At 37.3% G+C, this 23,103-nt stretch overlaps 1 protein-coding gene across 2 annotated transcripts in view; it reads right to left on the bottom strand.

Moving 5' to 3' along the window:
* SFMBT1 (Scm like with four mbt domains 1) overlaps positions 1-23,103 on the bottom strand; it is a 127,200-nt gene that overhangs the window by 24,962 nt on the left and 79,135 nt on the right. The window contains exons 3-7 of one of the 2 annotated variants that reach the window (XM_082849126.1): positions 21,899-21,993; positions 11,005-11,245; positions 4,360-4,448; positions 950-1,196; positions 152-246 (exon numbers count right to left, since the gene is read on the bottom strand). In XM_082849126.1, the coding sequence (XP_082705252.1) occupies positions 152-246; positions 950-1,196; positions 4,360-4,448; positions 11,005-11,245; positions 21,899-21,993 (767 nt within the window). Of the gene's footprint in view, positions 1-151; positions 247-949; positions 1,197-4,359; positions 4,449-7,213; positions 7,312-11,004; positions 11,246-21,898; positions 21,994-23,103 lie in introns of those variants that run through there. The other variant, XM_082849127.1, reaches the window with a different exon arrangement.

The raw sequence follows: 23,103 nt of genomic DNA, 5'->3' as shown, positions 1-23,103 counted from the left end.
CACTCTCGCTAGCCTTCACACCTCTTCCCTCCTTCAGGCATCACAGCACTCTCACTGACGCCAGGGATTATTTTATGCTTTGCAGCTCCCCCATATTGCTTTACTCTACTGTGAGAAGATAAGTACCTATCTACAACATTTTTGTTTTTACCTTAAATAAGTAAGATGGTAATGGCTCTTCCTCCTCCTCTTTCACTTTGGCCAAGATCTCTTGCCACTCAACTTCAGTTTTCAGATGTCTGATGGCTTTAGTTAAAACAAGACAGGATGCTTTAAGTGATGTGAGAACTGACACATTTTATAACTGCTCTGAAACCATTCACATAAAAAAGTCACTTTCCACTGGGAAAAGGAAGGGGTTCAAGCCCACTTATACCATCTTTACTCAGAGAACTTATAACTTTAACTTCAGTACCTCGTCTCCTCTGTTCAGAACCTGGGTAGTGGTTTGGTGAAAATACCTACAGTAAGATCATAAGGATTGCTGTTGTCCACAAAATAATATAATATAGCATCCAAATTGGGGCACATAATAATGAATGTAAATTGATTCAAACATTAACTCCTGTTTTAATATTATTGGGATATCTTTTAATCAACAATTTGCTTTGAACTCAAGACCTGTCCTACTCCTGTAACTATGTACATGCTACCTAGAGAATTTTTCTTCAGTTTTGGTAACGGATCAGTATGAGTTGGGGCAGAAGTTAGTAAAAGTTGGAGCAGAAGGTATATCAGTATGTGTGGCAAATTACTAAGGCAATAAAGCCAAAAAAAAAAAAAAGGCATTTAACTACTCCATATACATTTTTTCAATATCTCTATTATGTAAACTAACAAAGGCTTCCATAATATGCAGAATAATGTATTTTTCAGTCTCATAGATATTAATAAAAATATAATAAACAATAATGTAATATTAAAAGAAAAATGTTATATTGCTCCTCACCTGATGGGGGCTGAAGCTCGTATCCCTGTTGAGCAGCCCAACCAACATGATGAAGAAATGGATCCAAGTAATACAACCAATGTTCAAAATTATCAGAACTCTCAAGTCCTTCATAACGCAGCTTCAGCCTTCCTCCAATGTTGTCTACTACAGTAACAATCCAAGTACTTAAAGATTCCTGGAAAGCTTGACATTCCAGCCTGGAACCTGGAGCAATGAGATCTAAAGGATTCCTCCCATTACGGAGCTGTAGGTGAAAAAAGCAAAATGATTATATAAGAGAGGTAACATAATATTTTTAAAATCAAGTTTTAAATGAACTCAAATTAACCTTTATATTTTTACCCATTCAAAGCTAGTGACACTGAACTGCCTAATATCATACAAGTCTCTACAGTATTATTTCTGGTGATATGAAAATATTTATCTTAAAGAAAGATTTCTGTCTCTAGGACTATATTACAGTTTCATCCAGAAAGAATTTTTAAAATATCATTACTGAGTCTCTGTGAAAGCAAATATGATCATCATTTAAAAAAAAATCAAATATTACAAAAGTCAAAATCCCCCACAATCCTACCTCCAGGAAAGAACCATGATAAACGCTTTGGCATATACTCTCTGAGAATGGGTTTTCTACACACAAGTCAACATCCACCCGTGTCTATCTTTTTCTCTTTTGTATTTTTTGAAAAATATATATTGTTTTTCAATGTGTGTTTGTCACTTAATATTTCATAGCTATCTTTCTATTATAGCACATATAAATCTCCCTCATTCTTTTAATCTGTTTTATTGACATTATGTATTATATATGGGCAGTAATTTATCCACTTATCTGCTGATGGCATTTCAGTTCTGATTTTTTTACTCATTTCACAACGATGTTCTTATGAATGCAATGAGTGTTCTGATTACACTGAGGGAAAGGAAGAGTTTAATTCTCACTCTCTAGATACATATTAAAAGCTAGAAAAAAGAATAAAAACAAAGGCTGATTCCAATATCATCACTTAACCATTTCTTAATGTTCAAACTTACATTTTTTTCCTAATAAGAACTGCTCGGACTTCCCTGGTGGCACAGTGGTTAAGAATCTGCCTGCCAATGCAGGGGACACGGGTTCAAGCCCTGGTCTGGGAAGATCCCACATGCTACCGAGTAACTAAGCCTGTGCACCACAACTACTGAGCCTGTGCTCTAGAGCCCGCGAGCCACAACTACTGAACTCGTGTGCCACAACTACTGAAGCCCGCATGCCTATAGCCTGTGCTCTGCAACAAGAGAAGCCACTGCAATGAGAAGCCTGCACACCGCAACCAAGAGTTGCCCCTGGGCAGCAACAAAGACCCAACGCAGCCAAAAATAAAGTAATAAATAAATTTATAAAAAAAAAAAAAAAGAACTGTTCTATGACACTTACATATTCATATACATGCAAAAGAACACCTGAACAAATGAAGGAACACATTCACAGCTAAAGATAAGAACAGCAAAATCAAGGTCAATGTACTGCAGCATACTTATTAATTCATTTGTTCATGATTTCATTCATTCATTCAAATGTTACTGAGTGTTTAGCCGGGCCCAGACTAAACGTAATTAAATGAGTCAGAGTACAGGCATACATCTGAGATATTGCAGGTTCAGTTCCAGAGCACCACAATAACGTAAATATTGCAGTAAAGTGAACCATACTAATTTTTTGGTTTCCCAGTGCATATAAAAATAAAGTTTAGGGCTTCCCTGGTGGCGCAGTGGTTAGGAGTCTGCCTGCTGATGCAGGGGACACGGGTTCGTGCCCCGGTCCGGGAAGATCCCACATGCTGCGGAGCGGCTGGGCCCGTGAGCTATGGCTGCTGGGCCTGCGCATCTGGAGGCTGTGCTCTGCAACAGGGAGGCCACAGCAGTGAGAGGCCCGCGTACCGCAAAAAAAATAAAATAAAAATAAAGTTTACACTATATTGTAGTCTATTAAGTGTGCAACAGCATTGTCTAAAAAAAAAAAAAGCACATATCTTAATTTAAAAATACAAAACAAAAACCAATTACAATAATAACATCAAAGATCACTGATCAGAGATCACCATACAAATATAATAATAATGAAAAGTTTGAAATATTGTGAGAATTACCAAAATGTAACACAGAAACACAAAGTGAGCAAATACTGTTGGAAAAATAGCGCTGACAGACTTGCTCAAAGCAGGGTTGCCACAATGCTTCAATTTGTAAAAAATGCGGTGTCTGAAAAGCACAATAAAGTGAAGCACAATCAAATGAGGTATGCCTATATAAAATATAAAGATCACCTAGAAACAGAGTGTTCGCCAATCAAATTTAAAGAGGAATTGTGAATGGATCACAGAATTAAGTATAACAGTTAACACTATAAAACATTTAGAAGAAAATATAGGAGTAAATCTATATGACCTTGGGTTAAGCGAAGCCTTCTTAGATAAGACTCCAAAAGTACAAGCAACAGAAGAAAAAGATAGATAAATTGGATGACATCTAAATAAAAAACTTTTGTTCTACAAACAATACCATCAAGAAAGTGAAAAGACAATCTACAGAATTGGAGAAAATATTTAAAAATCATATATCTTGATCTAGACTTGTAATCAGAATTTATAAGGAACTCTTACAACCCAATAATAAAAAGATAAATAACCCAATTTAAAAATGGGCAGATATTTCTCCAAAAAAGCACATAGAAATATGCTCAGTATCATTAGTCATTAGGGAAATGCAAATCGAAGTGAGATATTACTTCACACCCACTAGGATAGCTACAACCAAAAAGAGAATAACGGGTGTTGGCAAGGATGTAAAGAAATTGGAACCTCCATAAACTGCATTTCACGTATGATACAAAGAATGTTGCTGGTACGACAGATAGTGACAAAATATAACTTAGAAACGTCATAATCAATAAATTTATTTCACAAAAACAAGAAATCTATTTTCACCAACAAGCTCAAAAGCTATACTAATTTAAAAGAACTGCTGAAAGCAGGTAGGTGGTGGTCCAGTGTCTTCCGAGCAAAAGAAAAGGGGTCTCAAGTCACCTGGTGTGGGAATTACAAACGTCCATGCTGAAGTAGAGTCAGCCCTTGCTCAGTTCCAAGTGAGAGCTCAAAATGGCCACATTTTCCAACTGAGTGAAAGAATCTGGAAAACTAGATTTTCATGTGTTTGCAACTAATTCAAAAACCTTTTACGCACTGAGCAAGCCACCAGTTTGCAACCTCTGAAGGTAAGTTTACACCCCCCAATACCTATGCCTATGTCTGTACTAATAATGCTGATCTGTCTTGGAGTGGTAAATGAGCATGCCATTTTAAGATTCCTTGGACCGGAAGATTGGAAGGGTTTTCCACACCGATTCTGGAAGCAATAATACTCACGCCCTCTAGCAGCGGAACAGGAGGACTACATGCTCCCATCAGGGTCTGCCGCAGAAACTCATCCAGATCAGACACTTTATCTCTGATGCCTAGATGAAGGAATCATACTGTCAGCCACAAAACACACAGAAATTAAACTAAGCAGAATACAGAGAAACTAAACGAGTGAAAATGGTTTAGAGGTGCATGTGTCATTTTAATATTTAACAGCCCAAAATATTGCTTCTTTGACAGCTTAAAAATAATCCTCCTCTAGACAGAGCTACTTCCTGGTTAGTTTAATAAGAGTTGTATCCAGAAAAAAGAGAATAGGCCCAACTCCCTGTTAGTATAATTTGACCCAAAAATGAACTACTTTATTTTTTATTATGGAAATTTTCAAATATATAGAAAAATAGAGAAAACAGTATAATGAATCCCCAGCTTCAAAAACTGTCACTTCATGGTCAATCTTTATATCTAGACCAGGAGCTGTTAGCAAATGACAAAATGTGGGCTAAATCTGGCCTGTTGTCTTTACTGTAAATAAAGTTTATTGGAACACAGCCAACATCATTTTTTAAGTACTGTTTTCACATTACAAAGGTAGAGTTGAGCAGCTGTGACAGACACCACAGGGCCTGAAAAGCCTAAAATATTTTACTATCTGGTCCTTTACAGCTACTTTGTCAACCCTGATCTACATCCTCACATACTCCCCCCTCCCCCTGCGACCCAACCATGGATTATTCAGAAACCAATTCCTGATATCATGTAATTTCATGTAATATAATCTCAGTATAAATTTCTAAAAGAAAATAACTTTTTGTATAACCACAATAACATCACACCTTTAAAAATTACAATAATTCCTTCATATCAAATACCTAGTCCATGTTCAACTTTCCAAAATGTCTCAAAAATGATTTTTTCAATTTGTTTGGTCAAATCATGATACAAATGAGAGCCATACATTGCAAATGGTTAATATATCAACTAAATCTCTTTTAATGTGTACATATACCCCACACTCCCTCTTCTTCTTGCAGCATATTTGTTAAGACTCAACATTTTGTCCTATATAGAGTTTTTCAGAGTCTGGTTTTACTGGTTGCCTCCTTGTGGTAACCAGTTGCTCTACTGTCCTTTTCATTTTCTATAAATCAGTATTTAGATCTAGAGGCCTGATCAAATTCAGATTTGACTCTCTGGGGTGGGGGGTAAGATTACTTCATAAGTGGAGTTGTATCTTTCCATCAAGAGGCACATTCATTCTAGTTGTCTCTCCTTCTGTGATGTTAGCAGCTTTTAATGGTCACTACATAGATATACTGATTCATTAGGGGCTAAAAATGGTGATATTCTATCACCCCTTCTTCATTTACTAACCAAAATATTTCTATAAAGAAAAATTTCTCTTCTTCTACTATTTGATCACACAAAGAAGGCAGGATATATGCTTGATTCTCTTTATTCTCTCTCTATATTTACCAGCCTTCAAAATTATCATTTGGTTCTCCAGCATCATCCCAAAGCGACCAGTGAGGGTTTTGTTTAAAAGATTCACCATGAAGTTACAGATTAAATCACGTATATGTTTCAGGCCACTGCAGCTACTGTCCTATTGATGCTCAAAGTGTCTCATCTTTAAGAAGAGGGGGTCTCTTCAGGTTGGCTCCTGAGTCCTTTGACTTAACCGTAGTAAATAGTTATTGATCTCTTTTTCACTTTTGGTATAAAAAGATGTTCCATGCTCCTCTTATACATTTCCTGCCCCAGTCCAGCTTTATCCCACAATACACAAATAATGATTTCAAAATAACATCAACTCTACCACCAACAATACGATTACTAAAAACAGCTTGAGTTGTTGTTGCTACTTCGGCAATTTTTTTGGTTCCTTTTGGCATAGCCTTACTAGGGACATATATTTAAATTACTGTATTTGAAAGTCACTGAAATAGTTGTTCTCTGGGTAGTTACTTCACAAGCTCCATACACAGGTTTCTTTACTTGCTTCTGCATTTTTTTTTTTTTTTGTGGTACGCGGGCCTCTCACTGTTGTGGCCTCTCCCGTTGCAGAGCACAGGCTCTGGACGCGCAGGTTCAGCGGCCATGGCTCACGGCCCAGCAGCTCCGTGGTGTGTGGGATCTTCCTGGACTGGGGCACGAACCTGTGTCCCCTGCATCGGCAGGCGGACTCTCAACCACTGTGCCACCAGGCAAGCCCCACAAATTGCTTTTTTAAATTTAATTTTGCTTTATAAGTTATATAAAATATTTACATGGTTCAAAATTCAAATCTACAAAATAAGGTACATTCAGAAAATCCACCTTTTAACCTTGTCCCCTTCATCCTATTCCCTTCTTTACCCACAGGCAACTTTTTAAAATGGTGTATTCCTTATTGTTAATCAACTATAGTTCAATTTAAAAAAAAGATTCCTTTAGTTTTAAAAAACGAAGTTAACTTACACATACACACGCATTCATACATCTTCCTCCTCCCTCATTCAATACATATTTTTCTTTATTCATATAACAAGATATCTGGAGACCATTCCTTGGATATATGTACATGGACCCACCCTGTTTCTTTTTTTAATGACCGATTGCACCTTTTATTATGAAGTACTCTTCTTTGGAAAGGTAATATATATTGATACACACACACACACACACACACACACACACACACACACACACACACAGGAATATTACTTAGCCATAAAAAGAATGAAATAATGCCATTTGCAGCAACATGGATGAACCAAGAGATTATCACTCTGCTGTACACCTGACACCAATGTAACATTGTAAATCAACTATACTTCAATTAAAAAATAATAATAAAGTACCCTTCTTTGTTTCTTACAGTGCTTTCTGATCTGAATTCCACCTTTGTCAGATATCAAGACTGAGACTCCTGCTTTCTTTTCTATTTGCATTTGTCTATGTATCTTTGTCCATCCTTTTATGTTTATTCTTTCAGAATATCTCCATTTAGGTATGTCTCCTGTAATAGCACAGAAGTGGGTTTTATTTTGTGAGCCAACCTGAATTGTTTACTTTTAATAGAAGAGTAAGCCCATTAACATTTATTTATATTACCAAAAGATACGACCTCAATTCTGTCATATTGTTAAGTATTACATAAATTGCTTGTGTATGTGTACAGTCTTTCATTATGTGATCTATTTTATTTAAATATATACTTTTTCTTTTTAAAATCTATCTTTTGGCATTTAGAAAGGTTTGTGTTTTTATTTCTTCTGGTTACTTTTTTTTTGTGGTACGCGGGCCTCTCCTTGTTGTGGCCTCTCCTGTTGTGGAGCACAGGCTCTGGACGCGCAGGCTCACCGGCCATGGCTCACGGGCCCAGCCGCTCCGCGGCATGTGGGATCTTCCCGGACCGGGGCACGAACCCGTGTCCCCTGCATCGGCAGGCGGACTCTCAACCACTGCGCCACCCCGGAAGCCCCTACTAATATCTTTATATAACAATTTTAGTCCTCTCTATTTTCGGACTATTTTCTATTTTCTTTTTTTTTTTTAATAAACAATACTAAAGTTAGCTATAATGTCTTTCTTCTCCTCTCTTTCAGCATCTCATTTCAGGTAATAGCCTTTTACTCCCAGTTAACACTTAAAAGGCAATTAGTTAAATTACTAATTAAATTACTAGTTAAATTACTAGGCAATAAACCTGTTTTAAAAGGGGAGGAGGGATGAGTAAGCTTATACCACTGTATTCACTTGCTCGCCCCACTGTGGTCGCATATTTTTTATAGTTATACTGTATTTATGTTGTCAGAGCATGTAGCCTTAATATACTATACTGTCTTACAACAATCATTTAGCTTGAAGTTCTACAGTCATATATACATTTAGTGTTTCACTAACAATTCTCAAGCTAATGTTTCTTCATTTGTTTTTTTTTACTTTTAAAAACATTAATTAATTAATTAATTAATTAATTTTTGCAGTACGCAGACCTCTCACTGCTGTGGCCTCTCCCGTTGCGGAGCACAGGCTCCAGACGCGCAGGCTCAGCGGCCATGGCTCACAGGCCTAGCCGCTCTGCGGCGTGTGGGATCTTCCTGGACCGGGACATGAACCCGTGTCCCCTGCATCGGCAGGCGGACTCTCAACCACTGCACCACCAGGGAAGCCTGCTCTGGAAGGATTTTATTCTACCCTTTTTTCCTCTTTTTTAAATTATCCTAACTTGACCTTGTATGAGACTCAACTGAAATCATTTTCTCTTGTTCATGTTTAAATGAGGTGAATTTTCCTATACTCTTAAGATGTGATAGTGGGCCAGGTAGCTTCATGCCTCTAGAGCTTCCTCTTACATTGTTTTTTCACAGAATGTTAAGGGCAAGCTAGAAGCCCACCGATAACCCAGGACTCTACATTTCTAAATACCATCCTTCAAAAAACAAAATGAAACAAAACAAAAAAACCTAGGGCTCCCTGGAGAAATGGCTGATTTCAGGGCTGAGGCAGGGAAAAGTTTCCTGAACAAGAAACTACTCAAAGAATAATGGGAACATAGCAAAGGACACATTTGCCAGCTTGAAGGGGTGTCCACTGGCCAAATCTAGGACAGTCTGAGCATCAAAATAAATAATGATAGTAAGGATTATAATCCACTGAATAAAATAATACTCATAAGTCTATACTGACATAGATACATAAATACACACATGCATACATAAATACCTGTGTGTAAATGGTAGAAAAGAGAAAGCTCTTTCTATAGTAGAAAGCCAATTATGAAATGACGAAGGAATTAGAAAATGCCGTTTGGTAATCATTAGAGTAATAACTGTTTCAGATAAAAATTATCAATGGATGCCAAAAATAGTGGGTGAAGTTTGAAGAGTAATGAGATAGTTACATAATCTCAAGGTATCTTCCCACAAGATACTTACTAAGTAAAAACAGTAAAAGCAATTTTACAGTGGAAAAACTTGGCATATACCAATTTAATCAAGTGATGAAAGTTAATATCACAAGTTAGTTACAGGACAAACCAATAGCATGTGTCTCCTGATATGATGCACCAGAAGGACACAGCATCACTTCTGCATTTCTCCTACCAAAAGTGCACAATTGGGCTTCCCTTGTGGTTGAGAGTCTGCCTGCCGATGCAGGGGACACGGGTTCGTGCCCCGGTCCGGGAAGATCCCACATGCCGCGGAGCGGCTGGGCCCGTGAGCCATGGCTGCTGAGCCTGTGCCTCCGGAGCCATGCTCCGCAACGGGAGAGGCCACAACAGTGAGAGGCCCGCGTACCGCAAAAAAAAAAAAAAAAAGTGCACAATCTTAATCGAAGTAAACATCAGACAAACCCAAATTGTGAGACATTCTAAAAAATAGCCGGCCTGTACTCTTCAAAAACGTCAACGCCAAGAAGGACAAAGAAAGGTTAAGGAAACTAAAAAGATATGACAGCTAAATGCACTGAATCCTGGACGAGGAAAAGACATGAGGAATAATGAACAGTACTCAACCCAGGACATAATGAACGTTCCTGGGAAAATTGGCCTGTACCTTTCAAAGATGTCAAAGTCATGAAAGTCAAAGAAAGCATGAGGAACTGTCCCAGATTAAAGGAATCTTAGGAGACACGACAAATGAATGTTAACACATGATCCAGGATTTTCTTTTACTGTAGAAACATTTTACTATAAAAACATTACTGATAAAAACTGAACAAGGTCTATAGATTAAATAACATTATTGTATCAAAGTTAATTTCCTGATTTTATTTTATTGTGTTCATGAATGTCCTTGTTTTTAGAAGTAAAGGGTAAAAGGAAATCACATGTACAACTGACTCTCATGGTTCATTAAAAAAGCCTGTGTGTGTGTATGTGTGTGTGTGTGTGAGAGAGAGAGAGAGAGAGAGAGAGAGAGAGAGAGAGAAAGAGAGAGAGAGAGAGAGAGAGAGAGAGAGTGAGAGAGAGAGAGAGAGAGAGGACAAAGTAAATGTGGTAAAATGCCAACATTTGGGGAAAGTTGGCAGTAAGTTCCCAAGAATTTTCTATAATATTTTTGCAAATCTGAAGTATTTCTGTAAATCTGAAATTATAAAAAAAATAAGAAGTTTAAAGTAAAGCATATAAGGTCTGGAATTTTCTTAAGTCTGTCTTTCCTTTCTGCACATTTATATGCCCCTTCTCTTTCTTTTGTCCTATTGTCTCTGTCCTACTTAATTTGGATTCTACTCCCAGTAGGGCTCTTTCCTGAAAGCGAGCTTCAGCTGGTTTATTCTAAGGGTCCACAGGTCCTAGATTGCTTGTAGGTCATAAGAGGGAGGACGATAAAATCAGAAAGAGAATCAATCTGGCCCAGCGTACTCAAAGACAACCAGACCTACAAGTCTCAAACTTAAGAGAGCCTCACAGACCTACACGATTATAAGCGACAGATGCTTCCTATGAATGTCATAAAAGCCTGAAGCTTAGTGAGCACAGAATATAATTTTTTTTAAAGGGAAATGTAAATTATTCCTTATAAATACTGTCATTCAAAATGCTAACCCAAAGAAGTTAGGTAGACCTATGTGCTTGGGAAACTGAAAACCTTAAGACTGTGGACAGCCCAAATTTTCCTACAGCAATACCACATCACGCCTTGATACGAAGTATCGCATTACCTTCCGGGGCTTCGAGGGTCTTCTTATTCTGCTCACACCACCCAATGGGGTAGAGGTCAGCCTTCCTGATGTCACACCAGAAGTCTGCTCTCCGGTCCTCCCCGTAGCCATCGTAGCGGAGGAGGAGCAACTGCTCACAGGTGGTAATGATGGTGGCAACCCAGTAGGTTTCAGGATCGGTTTTCACAACCACCTCCAGTTTCATCCCAGGAGCAAATCCATTCTGCAAACGTGTGTCCACCTGAACAGGGAAATGTTATTAACCACCAGAAAAACATCTCAAATGAATACTTCTTTGGCCAACATTCTTTAAGACTTACAATTCTGAAGCACTAAATGCAATAAAATCTTCTCAAGAGAAACCTGAGAAATTCCAATTCTAACTCACAGGAGTGATCCAAACAAGACAGGGACTAGCAATGCTGCTCTGTTCCATCTGACTCTGAAGGAGCTTTAAGAGAACTCAATATTCCACCAAAGCACTCTATTATGATTATAGAATATGCTTTCTATTAAGTATACAAATCACTGAATGTTCACCATTTTAACAACCTTCAACACATTAAGTTTTCAAGAGTGATTTCTCGATCATTCAAAAGAAAATTTATGAAGCTAGAAAAGGTAAAGGACAAAAATAAGTTATCCTGATAATAAATTAGTATAATATGTACCATACAAAAGGAGCCATATTTCCCAGTTTCCCTAAAACAGTCTGTGTTTACACCCGTTATTCTTGAATAATAATAATGCCTCTTATCTCTCTCAAGAGTGTCCTAATTTAGATGATAAATTATATGGTCACAAAGTTAGGGGTCTGCAATTCTGGAATTCCTGTATGTGTATACTAAAATTAAATAAATATATTATGGATAATGAGAGCCAGGTTTCTCACTGTGGGAGAAAGAAGTAAAAATAAGAAGAGGGGAATGGGACTTCCCTGGCAGTCCAGTGGTTAAGATTCCACGCTTCCACTGCAGGGGGCATGGGTTCAATCCCTCGTGAAGGAACTAAGATCCTGCATGCCGTACGGCACAGCCAAAAATAATAATAATAATAAAATAGAATAAAATTTTACAAAGAAGGTAAAACCAGAATGAATCTTGTGGTGTTGATCTGAAATCAGAAGTGTGGATGCCAAAATGACTATGACGACTATGATATCTGCATAATCTCAAAGGTTCTCTCCACAAAATTCTTCTTAGTCGCAAAAGGGAAAACAGTAACATGATGGTGAAGAAATCTGGCAGACGCCACCTTAACTACCGGATCAAAGTTAACATCACCAGTCCTAAAACATCAATATCATATACCCTTGATATCATACCAGAAAAGCACATCAACATTTCTATGACATTCTTGCCAAATGCATAAACTCAAGCTAATCATGAGAAAACCCAAACGCAAATTGAGAAACATTCTACAAAGTAACTGGTATATGATATGCGCTTCAAAAGTATCCAGGCCATGAAAGACAGAGAGAGAATGAGGAACTGTCCCATGCTGGAGGAGACGATGGAGACATGACAACTAAGCGCAATGTGGCCATGATAACCACTAGAAAATGAGGGGGCTCCTGGAAAGGAGAGGCCAGAGAGGGAAAGTCCGCATTCTGTGTAAAATTCCTCCCCATTCTAATCACTAACCTGCTGTACTCCTGAAAGGTAATCACTATCCTGAATTACAACACTACAGTTTAACACTGCCTGTGTTACAGGACTATGTTAGCAAAATTATGCAGTATGAATGTTTTTCTGTGTGGCGCTTCTCTTGTCCAACATTGCTTATGAGATTCATTTGTGCTGTTGCATGTAACAGTACTTTATGTCTTCCCCTTCCTGTATAGTATTCCATTATACAAATATGCCATAATTTATCCATTCTAATGCTCCTCATAATAGGCACTCTGGGTAGGTCACAGTTTTGGAAGACTACTGATAATATTCTCATAATTATATGAATAGTTTTGTATGTCATTTGATGCATACCTACATGGATTCCTATAATAAAAAGACAAATATTTTCCAAAATGGCTATACCAAGGGACTCTGCCAGTAGTATACAAGAAATCCTTCTGCCTTAACATTCTCACCAACATTACTGTATTTTCTACCTTTTTCATTTTAACCATTTTGAAACACGTATTATATTATCTCACTGTAATTTTAATTTGCATTTTCTGATTATTAATAGAGTTGAGAACCTTTTTATTTATTAGCCATTTAGATTTCTTCTTCCGGGGAATGCCTACATTTCTTGCCAATTTTTAATTGAGTCAATATTCTGGATACAGTTTGTCAATTACTTGTATTACAAATATCACTTTCTTGATGGTGTTGTTTGATAAACAGAAGTTATTAATTTTAATATACTCTGATTCATCAATATTTTTCCTTTAAAAAGTTAATGGTTTTTCTATATTTTTAAACAAACTTTTCCCTATCCGTAGAGGTCATAAGATATACTACTATATTATTTTCTAGAAGCCTTTTATATTGAGAACTAATATCCACCTTGAGTTAATCTCTGTGTGTGGTATTAGGTAGGGGTCAGGTTTTACATGTTGGAATCCGTTTGTCAATTTCTACTTAAATTTTTTTTTGCTGTTTGACTTGGGTTGCAGTCAATCTACAGATCTATTTGGGGAGAACTGACATCTTTACAATAGTGAGTCTTGCAATAGATGAACAGGTATATTCCTTCATTTTAACTTATATAAATATTTGAAGTTTCTTTGCAAATATTTCTTACATTTTATTCCTAGCTATTTGATATTTTTTATGTTATTGTAAATCACATCTTTCAGTTTCCATTTCTGTTTGTGGCTAGTATATAGAAATAAAAGGCTTTTTATATCGACCTTGTATCTAAAAATCTTGCTAAAATTACTCCTTAATTCTAATAATATAGCTGTAAATTATTTTATTCATCTGCAAACAATGACTTTTTCCCTTCCTTCCTAATTCTTATACATTTTAATTGTTTTTCTTACATTATATTGGCTAGATCCTCCGAAACAATATCAAACAGAAATCATGTTAACCAGCATGATTTTTGTCTTGTTCCATATTAAAAAGAAAGATGTATCATATTACCATTAATAAAGTTTGCTGTAGATTTTTTTATAGATACACTTCATCAAATTAAGGAAATTCCCATCTGTAGTTTGCTAAGAGTTTTATCATAAGTGGATGTGGAATTTTATCAATAATTTCCTTTATATATTGAGATGATAATGTGATTTTTCTCCTTTACTCTACTACTATGGTGAATTATGCTCATTGATTTTCAAATGTTAATAAGCCACTTAGGCCATCTTGTATTCCTGGAAAAAATCGACTTATTAACGTACTATCCTTTTTAAATATAGCTACATTTAGTTTGGTATTATTTTTTATGCTATTTATGCATTAGTCGTCATGAGTGACATGTCTCTGTAATTTTCCTTTCCTGAAATATTATTAGATTTGGTATCAAGGTTGTGCTGATCTCTAAACAAATTGGTACCCTACAATCAATATGGGATAGAATGATCAGACAGAAAGGAAACAGAAGACTTGAACAAGAGTATAAACCAACTAGAACTAACAGACATATAGAGAACACTCCACTCAACAACAATACACATTCCTCTCAAATGTACATGGAACATTCTCCAGGACAGACCATAATTTTAGGCCAAAAACCAAATCATACAAAGTATCTTTTCTAATCACCATGAAATAAAACTGGAACTCAATAACAGAAGGAAAACTAGAAAATTCACAAATACGTGGATATGAAACACTCTCTTAAATAGCCAATAGATCAAAGAAGAAATTACAAGGGAAATCAGAAAATACCTTGAGACAAATTATAACAAAAATACATCAAAATTTATGAGGCAGCAAAAGCAGCATTAAGCAGGAAATGTGTAGCTGTATGTGACTACACTAAAAAAGAAGGAAGATCTCAATCAACACCCTAACTTTACTTCTGAAGAAACTAGAAAAAGAAGAGCAAATTAAACCCAAAGCTAGCATAAGGAAGGAAATAATAAAGATTAGAGTAGTGATAAATAAAACAGAGAACAGAAAAGCAATACAGGACTTCTGGGTTTCAATTTGACATGTAAGGATTTTTGGATGTTGGAACTCCTGTCCTAAGAAGAAAAAAAACCTCAACAAACTAAAAATCAACAACTCTTCTTAGATCCAGCAGAGAACTGAGGTCATAGGGCAAAACTGCTGTGCTCAAAATTGGAGACAGACAGACAGATACAGAGAATTACAACATACTAGACAGAGCAGAAACCTCTGCAGGACTAAAACCAGGGTAGGAAACCTCAAACTGTAATTAATGAATTGCTAGAGGATCAGTATGGACAAGATTGAGAGGTAAAAACTCCATGGGGGCCCAGTCTCAGGGCGGCCCACAGACTTCTCTGAGTTTACCGCCCCCCCCCCCCCGCAGGAGTCCTATCAGGTTTTCACAATAAAGATCAGAGAAAAATCTCCTAGTACTTCTGGCAGAGGGAAGAATAAAGTAGCATTGTGAAATACATCCAAAGCATTCTGCTCTTAACAAGACTAACCCTCAAGAAAAACGATTTTACTAGGTCCTAATCAACTAGTTTTACCAAAACCTTTACCAGAGTTTTCCTGATCTAAGGTAAGGAAAATACGCAACTCCAGCCCCCTCTAGCCTCCAAAATAGGGGAAAGGATATGCACAACTCAGGTTCACTAAAACACTGAGACCAGTTCACAGGGCTAGAGAATGCTTTTGCTCTCCTCACACCTTACCACCACTCAAGAGGGCTGCTGTAAAACAGAGGAGACAAAATAAATGACACCAAAGTAAATTTTAGCCTCTGACACCTATAGCTACAACAAACGGTAAAATCAACCTAACTTCTATCCAGGTAAATATAAAACACTAAAGACCTATTTATTTCTATTCCTTTTACTCAGTATATTATGTCCAGCTTTCAACAAAAACTTACAGAGCTACTAAAAGACAAAAAACACAGTTTGAAGAAACAGAGCAGACATTAGAACCAGGCTGAGATATGGCAGAGATGTAACACACCAGGAATTTAAAACAACTGATTAATAATGATAAGGGCTCTAAATGAAAAGAGTAGACAGATGGATGATGCAAGAAGAGAGAAACTCCGAGGAAAAATCAAAACGAAATGACAGACACCAAAAACACTCTAACAAAAACGAAGAATTCCTTGATGGGCTCAACCACAAGACTGGTGTCAGCCAGGGAAAGAATCTGTGAGCTAGAAAAAATGTCAATAGAAACTTTCAAAACTGAAAAGCAAAGAGAAAAAAGAATGAGAAAGTTGGAAAAGAATACCAAAGAACTGCGGGACAATTATAAAAAGTGTGACATAAGTGTACTATAAATATTGGAAGGAAAAGAGAGAAAGAATAGAAGAAATATTTGAAGCAATAATGATTGAGAATTTCCCCAAATTAATGATACCAAACCACAGATCCAAGAAGCCCAGAGAATACCAAGCAGTATAAATAACACAAAAAAATCTATACCTAGGCATAAGATACTCAAACTGCAGAAAAACAAAGACAAAGCAAAAACTCTTGAAAGACGACAGAGGAGAAAAAAATACCTTACCTATAGAGAAGCAAGGATAAAAATTACATCAGACTCCTCTTAAGAAAACACTCAAGTAAGAAAATAGTGGAGTGAAATATTTAAATTACGTAAAGAAAAAAGACACCAACTTAGAATTCTGCACTCAGCAAAATAAAAGACTTTTCTCAAACAAAAATTGAGGAACTTTGTTGCCAGTAATATTTCTTGCAAGAAATATTAAAATAAATTCTTCAGAGAATTCCCTGGCAGTCCAGTGGTTAGGACTCCACGCTTTCACTGCCGAGGGCCCAGGTTCAATCCCTGGTCAGGGAACTAAGATCCCGCAAGCCACACAGCGTGGCTGGGAAACTTCATTCATTCATTCCTCAGAAAGAAGGAAAATGATATATGTCAGAAACTAGATCTACATAAAGGAAGAGCAATAGAATAAATGAATAAATATATAATAAACATATAAAAGAATCAACGTAGATAAAATCTAATTTTTCTTATTCTTAATATATCTAACAGATAACTGTTCAAACTAATAACAGCAACAAATTATTTGGTGATTATAGCTTATGCGTAAGTGAAACGAATGATAACAATGTTATAAGGCCTGGGAGGGAGTAATTGGGAATACTCTGATATTAGCGACTGGCACTATCCATGAAATGGTATAGTGTTACTTGAAAGAGAACTTGGGTTAGTTGTAAATGTATATTGCAAAAACAAGGGCAACCACTAAAAAAGTTTCTAAAAGTATAATGATGTGCTAAGTGAAATAAGCTAACATAAAAGGACAAATATTGTATGATTTCACTTATGTGCAATAGGCAAATTCACAGAGACAGAAAGTATAATAGAGGTTACTAAGGGCTGGGGGAGGAGAGTGGGAGGGGCCACCCAGGGGAGAAACCCTGAATACAGGGTTTCTGTTGGAGATGATGAAAAAGTTCTGGAAATGGAGAATGTTAGTGGTTGTACAACACTGAGGAAGAAGTTAATTTTTTAAAAACCTTTAACACTGAAGTATTTTCAATATGCATCTTTTAATTAATTGCAGTCTACTTACAAATAATACCATACCACTTCATGTGCTGCACAAAGATCTTACAACCATATACTCCCAAATCCTCCCTCTCATCCTTTGTGCTACTATAGTTACATATGCTATAAACACACAATATACTGCTACCATTTTTTTGTTTGTTTCAAACTGGTATCTTTTAGAGACACTAAAAATAAGGAAAACAATGAACTTTATATCTAGCTACATCTATGCCATTTCTATTGTTCTTTGTTTCTTTCTGTAGATCTAAGTTTCTGTCTTAATTTCAAATTCCTTCTGCCTTAAGAACTTCCTAATACTTTTTTGTAGATAATGAAACCTCTTAATTTTTGTTTTCCTGAAAAGGTCTATATTTCTCCTCCACTTCTCGAAAAAATTTCTGCTGAGGGAAGAATTCTGGGTTGATAGGTTCATTTCTTTCAACGCTTTAAAGATCTTACTCCACTGTGCTCTGGTTTGGATAGTTTCCCCAAAAAATTTCACTATGATTCTTATATTTGTTCCTCTCTATGTAATGTGTCTTTTTTTCCTCTGGCTGCCTTCAAGATTTTCTCTTTCCCTTTGGATTTCAGCAGTCTGAATATGATGTGTCTGGATGCATTTTATTGTTATTAATTATCCTGTTTTGCATTGCGTGAGCTTCTCTGATCTGTGGTGTAGTATCTTTGTTTTCCTTTGGAAAATTGTCTGCCGTTATCCCTTCAAACATCTCTTCCTCACCTCTGCTCTTTTCTCCTTCTGAGATTCCAATTACACACAAATTACACTCTTTTTTTTGATTACTGTCCACAGCTGTTGGGTGTTCTAGTCTGTTTTTTCCCCACTTTTTTCTCTTTATATTTCAGTCTGGGCGATTTCTACTGACTTACCTTCAAGTATACTGATTTCTTCCTCATCTATGTCAAGTCAACTGATGAGCCTGTCAAAGGCACTCATCTGTTACCATGTTTTTCATTTCTATTAGATTCTTTCTAATAGTTTCCATCTCTGCTGAAATTCCTCTTCTGTTCATGCATGTTGTCCACCTATTCTGCTAGAGCCTCTAACGTATTAATCACAGTTATTTAAAATTCTCTGACAGTTTAAACATCTGGGTCATACAAGTCTGGTTCTATTGAATGCTTTGCCTCTTGACACTTTGCTGTTTTTCTCTTCCTTCTGTGTCTCTCATGATTTTTCGTTGAAAGCTAGACATCCTGGGTAGAACAGTCAAGACTGAGACACATAGTATTTACTCCCGGAAATGAGCATGTTTCTTCTTAGGTCTTAAGTTCAAGAGAGAAGGTTAAGTCAATCTAGTTAGGAGTAGAGCTGGGTTTGGGTTTTATTGTTGCTAACAGTTATTCACAGTGTACCATAGGCTTCAGATTCCACTAGCACTGTCTGGTATTTATGCTGTAGGCTCATTTGCTATACGTTTTTTTCCCTCAACATTAGCTGCTCCACCCTCACATTTAGATCTTCTCTTTGTGACTACACCTGTTGTAACTACACTTCTCTTTGTGACTCTCTCTCTCTCTCCACACTCTTGCCTCTCCCCCACAAAGAGACCTCTACTACCCACAATTTTCTAACTTGGTAGTGGGGGACAAGCATTCTCTGAGATTCAGCCTCAGTCTTGTGAGATTCTGTGTCCCTTGGTCTTGGGGGTGGAAACTTCTCAGTGATCCTAACCTTCCCCCAACTGTAGGGGACTTCTGATGCTCCAGCATGTATTCTTACCCCTCTCCTACCTTCATCCCTTCCCCAATCAGTTTGATGCTTTTGTTCTTGAAGACCCAGGTAAAGCTTAGTGCCTTTCCCACAGTGGGGGTTCTTCTCTCCACCAGACATGCACCATGAGGAAGGCTTTTTCACTATCTTACACTCTTCCTCTTTGCAAATGTGGTTTATCTCTAATTCCTTCTTCAGCCCTGTCTTCCCTCCTTCCTTCGTGCCAAACTTGGTTATGTAAAACTCTTGCCGGTGGCCTGGACATACATTACCATTGCTCTAGAGTTCTGAGTTCTACCAGTTTTGCCCATGATCTGCTAGTCATAGCCATCCCTTCTCAACATCTTCCTATATCCATGCTTGATTTTTACTATATTTGGCAGCCCTTCACCATATACTGATTCAGGTTTATGGTTAGGCCAAGTCCTAATCCAGAGCAAAGCCCTAACTCTCTTCAATTTTATTAAGGCTCAGAGAGGAAGCTGCAGAAGAAAAGTGTGAAGCTAGCAGAGGCTGGTTCATGAGGTTGAAGGAAAAAGGACATTTCTATAACATAAAAGTGCAAGGTGGAGCAGCGAGTGCTGATGTAGAAGCTGCAGCAAGTTATCCAGAAGATCTAGCTAAGATAATGGATGGAGGTAGCTACACTAAATAACAGATTTTCAGTGTAGATGAAACAGCCTTATCTTGGAAGAAGATGGAAGAAAATGCCATCTAGGACTTCCATAGCCAGAGAAGTCAAAGCCTGGCTTCAAAGCTTCAAAGGACAAGCTGACTCTCTTGTTAGGGGCCAATGCAGATGGTGAGCTTAAGCTGAAGTCAGCGCTCATTTACCATGAAAAACTCCTAGGGCCTTTAAGAATTATACTAAATCTAACCTGCCTGTGCTCTATAAATGGGAAAACAAAGCCTGGATGACCGCACATCTGTTTTCAACATGGTTTACTGCATATTTTAAGCCCACTGTTGAGACCTACTGCTCAGAAAAAGATTCCTTTCAAAATAGTACTGCTCACTGACAATGCATCTGGTTACCCAAGAGTCCTGATGGAAATGTACAAGATTAATAACGTTTTCACGCCTGCAAACACAACATCCATTCTGCAGCCTATGGATCAAGAAGTCATTTCAACTTTCAAGTCTGACTACTTAAAAAATACATTTCATGAAGCCGTAGCTGCTATAGTGATTCCTCTGATGAATCTAACAATTGAAAGCCTCCTGGAAAGGATTCATCATTCTAGATGCCTTTAATTACATTTGTGAACCATGGGAAGAGGTCAAAATGAACATTAACTGGTGTTTGGAAGAAGCTGATTCCAACCCTCACGGATGACTTTGAGGGGTTCAGGACTTCAGTGGAGAAAGTAACTGCCAATGGGGTGGAACAGCAAGAAAACTAGAAGTGATGCCTGAAAATGTGGCTGAATTGGTGCAATCTCATGATAAAACCTGAACAAACGAGGAGTTTCTTCTTCTTCTTCCTCTTTTTTTTTTTTAAATCTTTTGGCCACGTCGTATAGCATGTGGGATCTTAGTTCCCCAACCAGGGATCGAACCCATTCCCCCTGCATTGGCACTGTGGAATCCTAACCACTGGACCACCAGGGAAGTCCCAGGAGTTTCTTCTCATGGATGAGCTTTCTTGAGATGGAATCTACTCCTGGTGAAGATGCTGTGAAGATTGTTGAAATGACAACAAAGGATTTAGAATATTACATAAACTTAGTTGATAAAGCAGTGGCAGGGCTTGAGAATTGACTCCAATTTTGAAAGAACTTCTACTATGGGTAAAATGCTATCAAATAGCATTGCACCTACAGACGAATCATTCGTAAAAGGAAGAGTCAATCCATGGGGCAAACTTCACTGTTGTCTTTTTTCAAGAAACTGCCACGGCCACCCCAACCCTTCAGCCACCACCACCCTGACCAGTCAGCAGCATCAACATTTAGGTAACACCCTCCACCAGCACAATGACTACTCACTAAAGGCTCAGATGATGACTAGCACTCTTAAGCAATAATGTATTTTAAAATTAAGGTATGTAGTTTTTTTTAGACATAATGCTATTGCACACTTAACAGACTATAGTATAGTTTAAACATACTTTTATATGTACTGGGAAACCAAAAAATTTGTGTGACTTGCACTTTATTGCAACACTTGCCTTACTGTGGTGGTCTAGAACTGAACCCGCAACAGCTCCAAGGTCTGCCTGTACCAGACTATAAATCATTTTCTTCAACTGAAGAGGTTTTTGGGGTTTTCTTTGACAAAAATAAAGGAATATTCATGACTGGTCAAAAAAGACAGGTTGGCATCGAGTGGCAAAAAATACACAAAACCAAAAGGGTTTTAGAATATGTCAAGTTTTCTTAATAAAAGTGGCAACAGGGGGGAAAAAGAAAAAGCACTCAAATTCTCTCAAGTATTCTACCTCAGAATAACTCTAAACTCTCTACTGATGGTGCAGTGAGTCAAAGAAAAGAAATATAGTAAGTCAAGCAATATAGTCACCGCTCACATGTTTAAAAGACCCGTAGGGAACTGCTGTGGATCCTGTCTCTTCTAGATAGTCTTCCCAGCTTAATTCCACTTCTTCCACTCCAGATCCAGCATCTGGAATTAAAAACAACCCAAAAACAGGTAAGACTCAATTAAAAAAAACTTAAGGTATAAAAACATAAACTTAGTAAACCTAACTTACAATTTACTTCACAAGTTAATTGACTTTTCACACAAAATAACTAAGTATTCTTTTTAAATAGCAGGTTCCCTTAGTGCACTGATTGTCAATGAATCTCAACACCATAGAGTGTGACATGCTGTCTCCTGCTGGGATCTATCTGGGATTCACCTAAATAGATCACATAAAGCTGGTGAGAGTGTAACTACTATAAACCCTTTGTACTGTAATTTAGTATCTAATGCCAAATATCTGAGATCCTTAATAGGCATTTCAAACTTAAATTTTCAATCTGTTCTTCCTTAGTACTCTCCAACTGAGTAAAAGTTACCAATGGTTGATATTTTGACTCAATCCAAAAACTGTGGAGTTATCCTTATTTTCTTCCCTTTCTTTCACATCTCACATCCAATCCATCAGAAAATTCTGGGTACTACCTTTAAAAATATCCCAAATCTAATCACCTTCCACCATTTCTACTGCTATCTCTCTAAGTGCAAGGTCTAACTACAATATCTTTCACCTTTTAATCACAATAAAATCTAAAATTTGGGAGACTGAAAAGGCCCTATGTGATCTGACCCCTAGTTCCCGACCCTGGCTCTGCATCCCCAACCAGCCTCTTGTTTGCTCACTGCACTCGAGGGACACTGAGTTTCTTGCCACTCCTCTCTAACCATGTTCTTTCCTCAAAGTCTCTGCGTTTGTTATTTCCTCCGCTTAGACTCATTCCCCTGTCATTGACAGCTTTACGTCATTCAAGCCTCTACTCAACACCTCTCCAGAAAAGCCTTCCACCAGAAAGGCCTTCCATCAGTGTGCATCTAAATTAGAAACCTCCAGCCTCTGCTTTCATTATCTTCATGGCATTCATTCCTATCTACAAGCATACCATGTCTTTTTATCTTCCCCATTAGACAATAAACTCTGTGAAGACAGGAACTTTGTTTTGGTCACTCCTACATCTCTGTCACAGCAGAGACTCAATACATTTTTGATGAGTGAGCAAAGATTCAAACACTCCATTGGAATCCAATAATCCC

Source organism: Leucopleurus acutus (assembly GCF_964270905.1).
Source record: "Leucopleurus acutus genome assembly, chromosome: 10".
In the NCBI taxonomy this organism is placed as follows: domain Eukaryota; kingdom Metazoa; phylum Chordata; class Mammalia; order Artiodactyla; family Delphinidae; genus Leucopleurus; species Leucopleurus acutus.
This window is presented reverse-complemented; position numbering and strand designations above follow the sequence as displayed.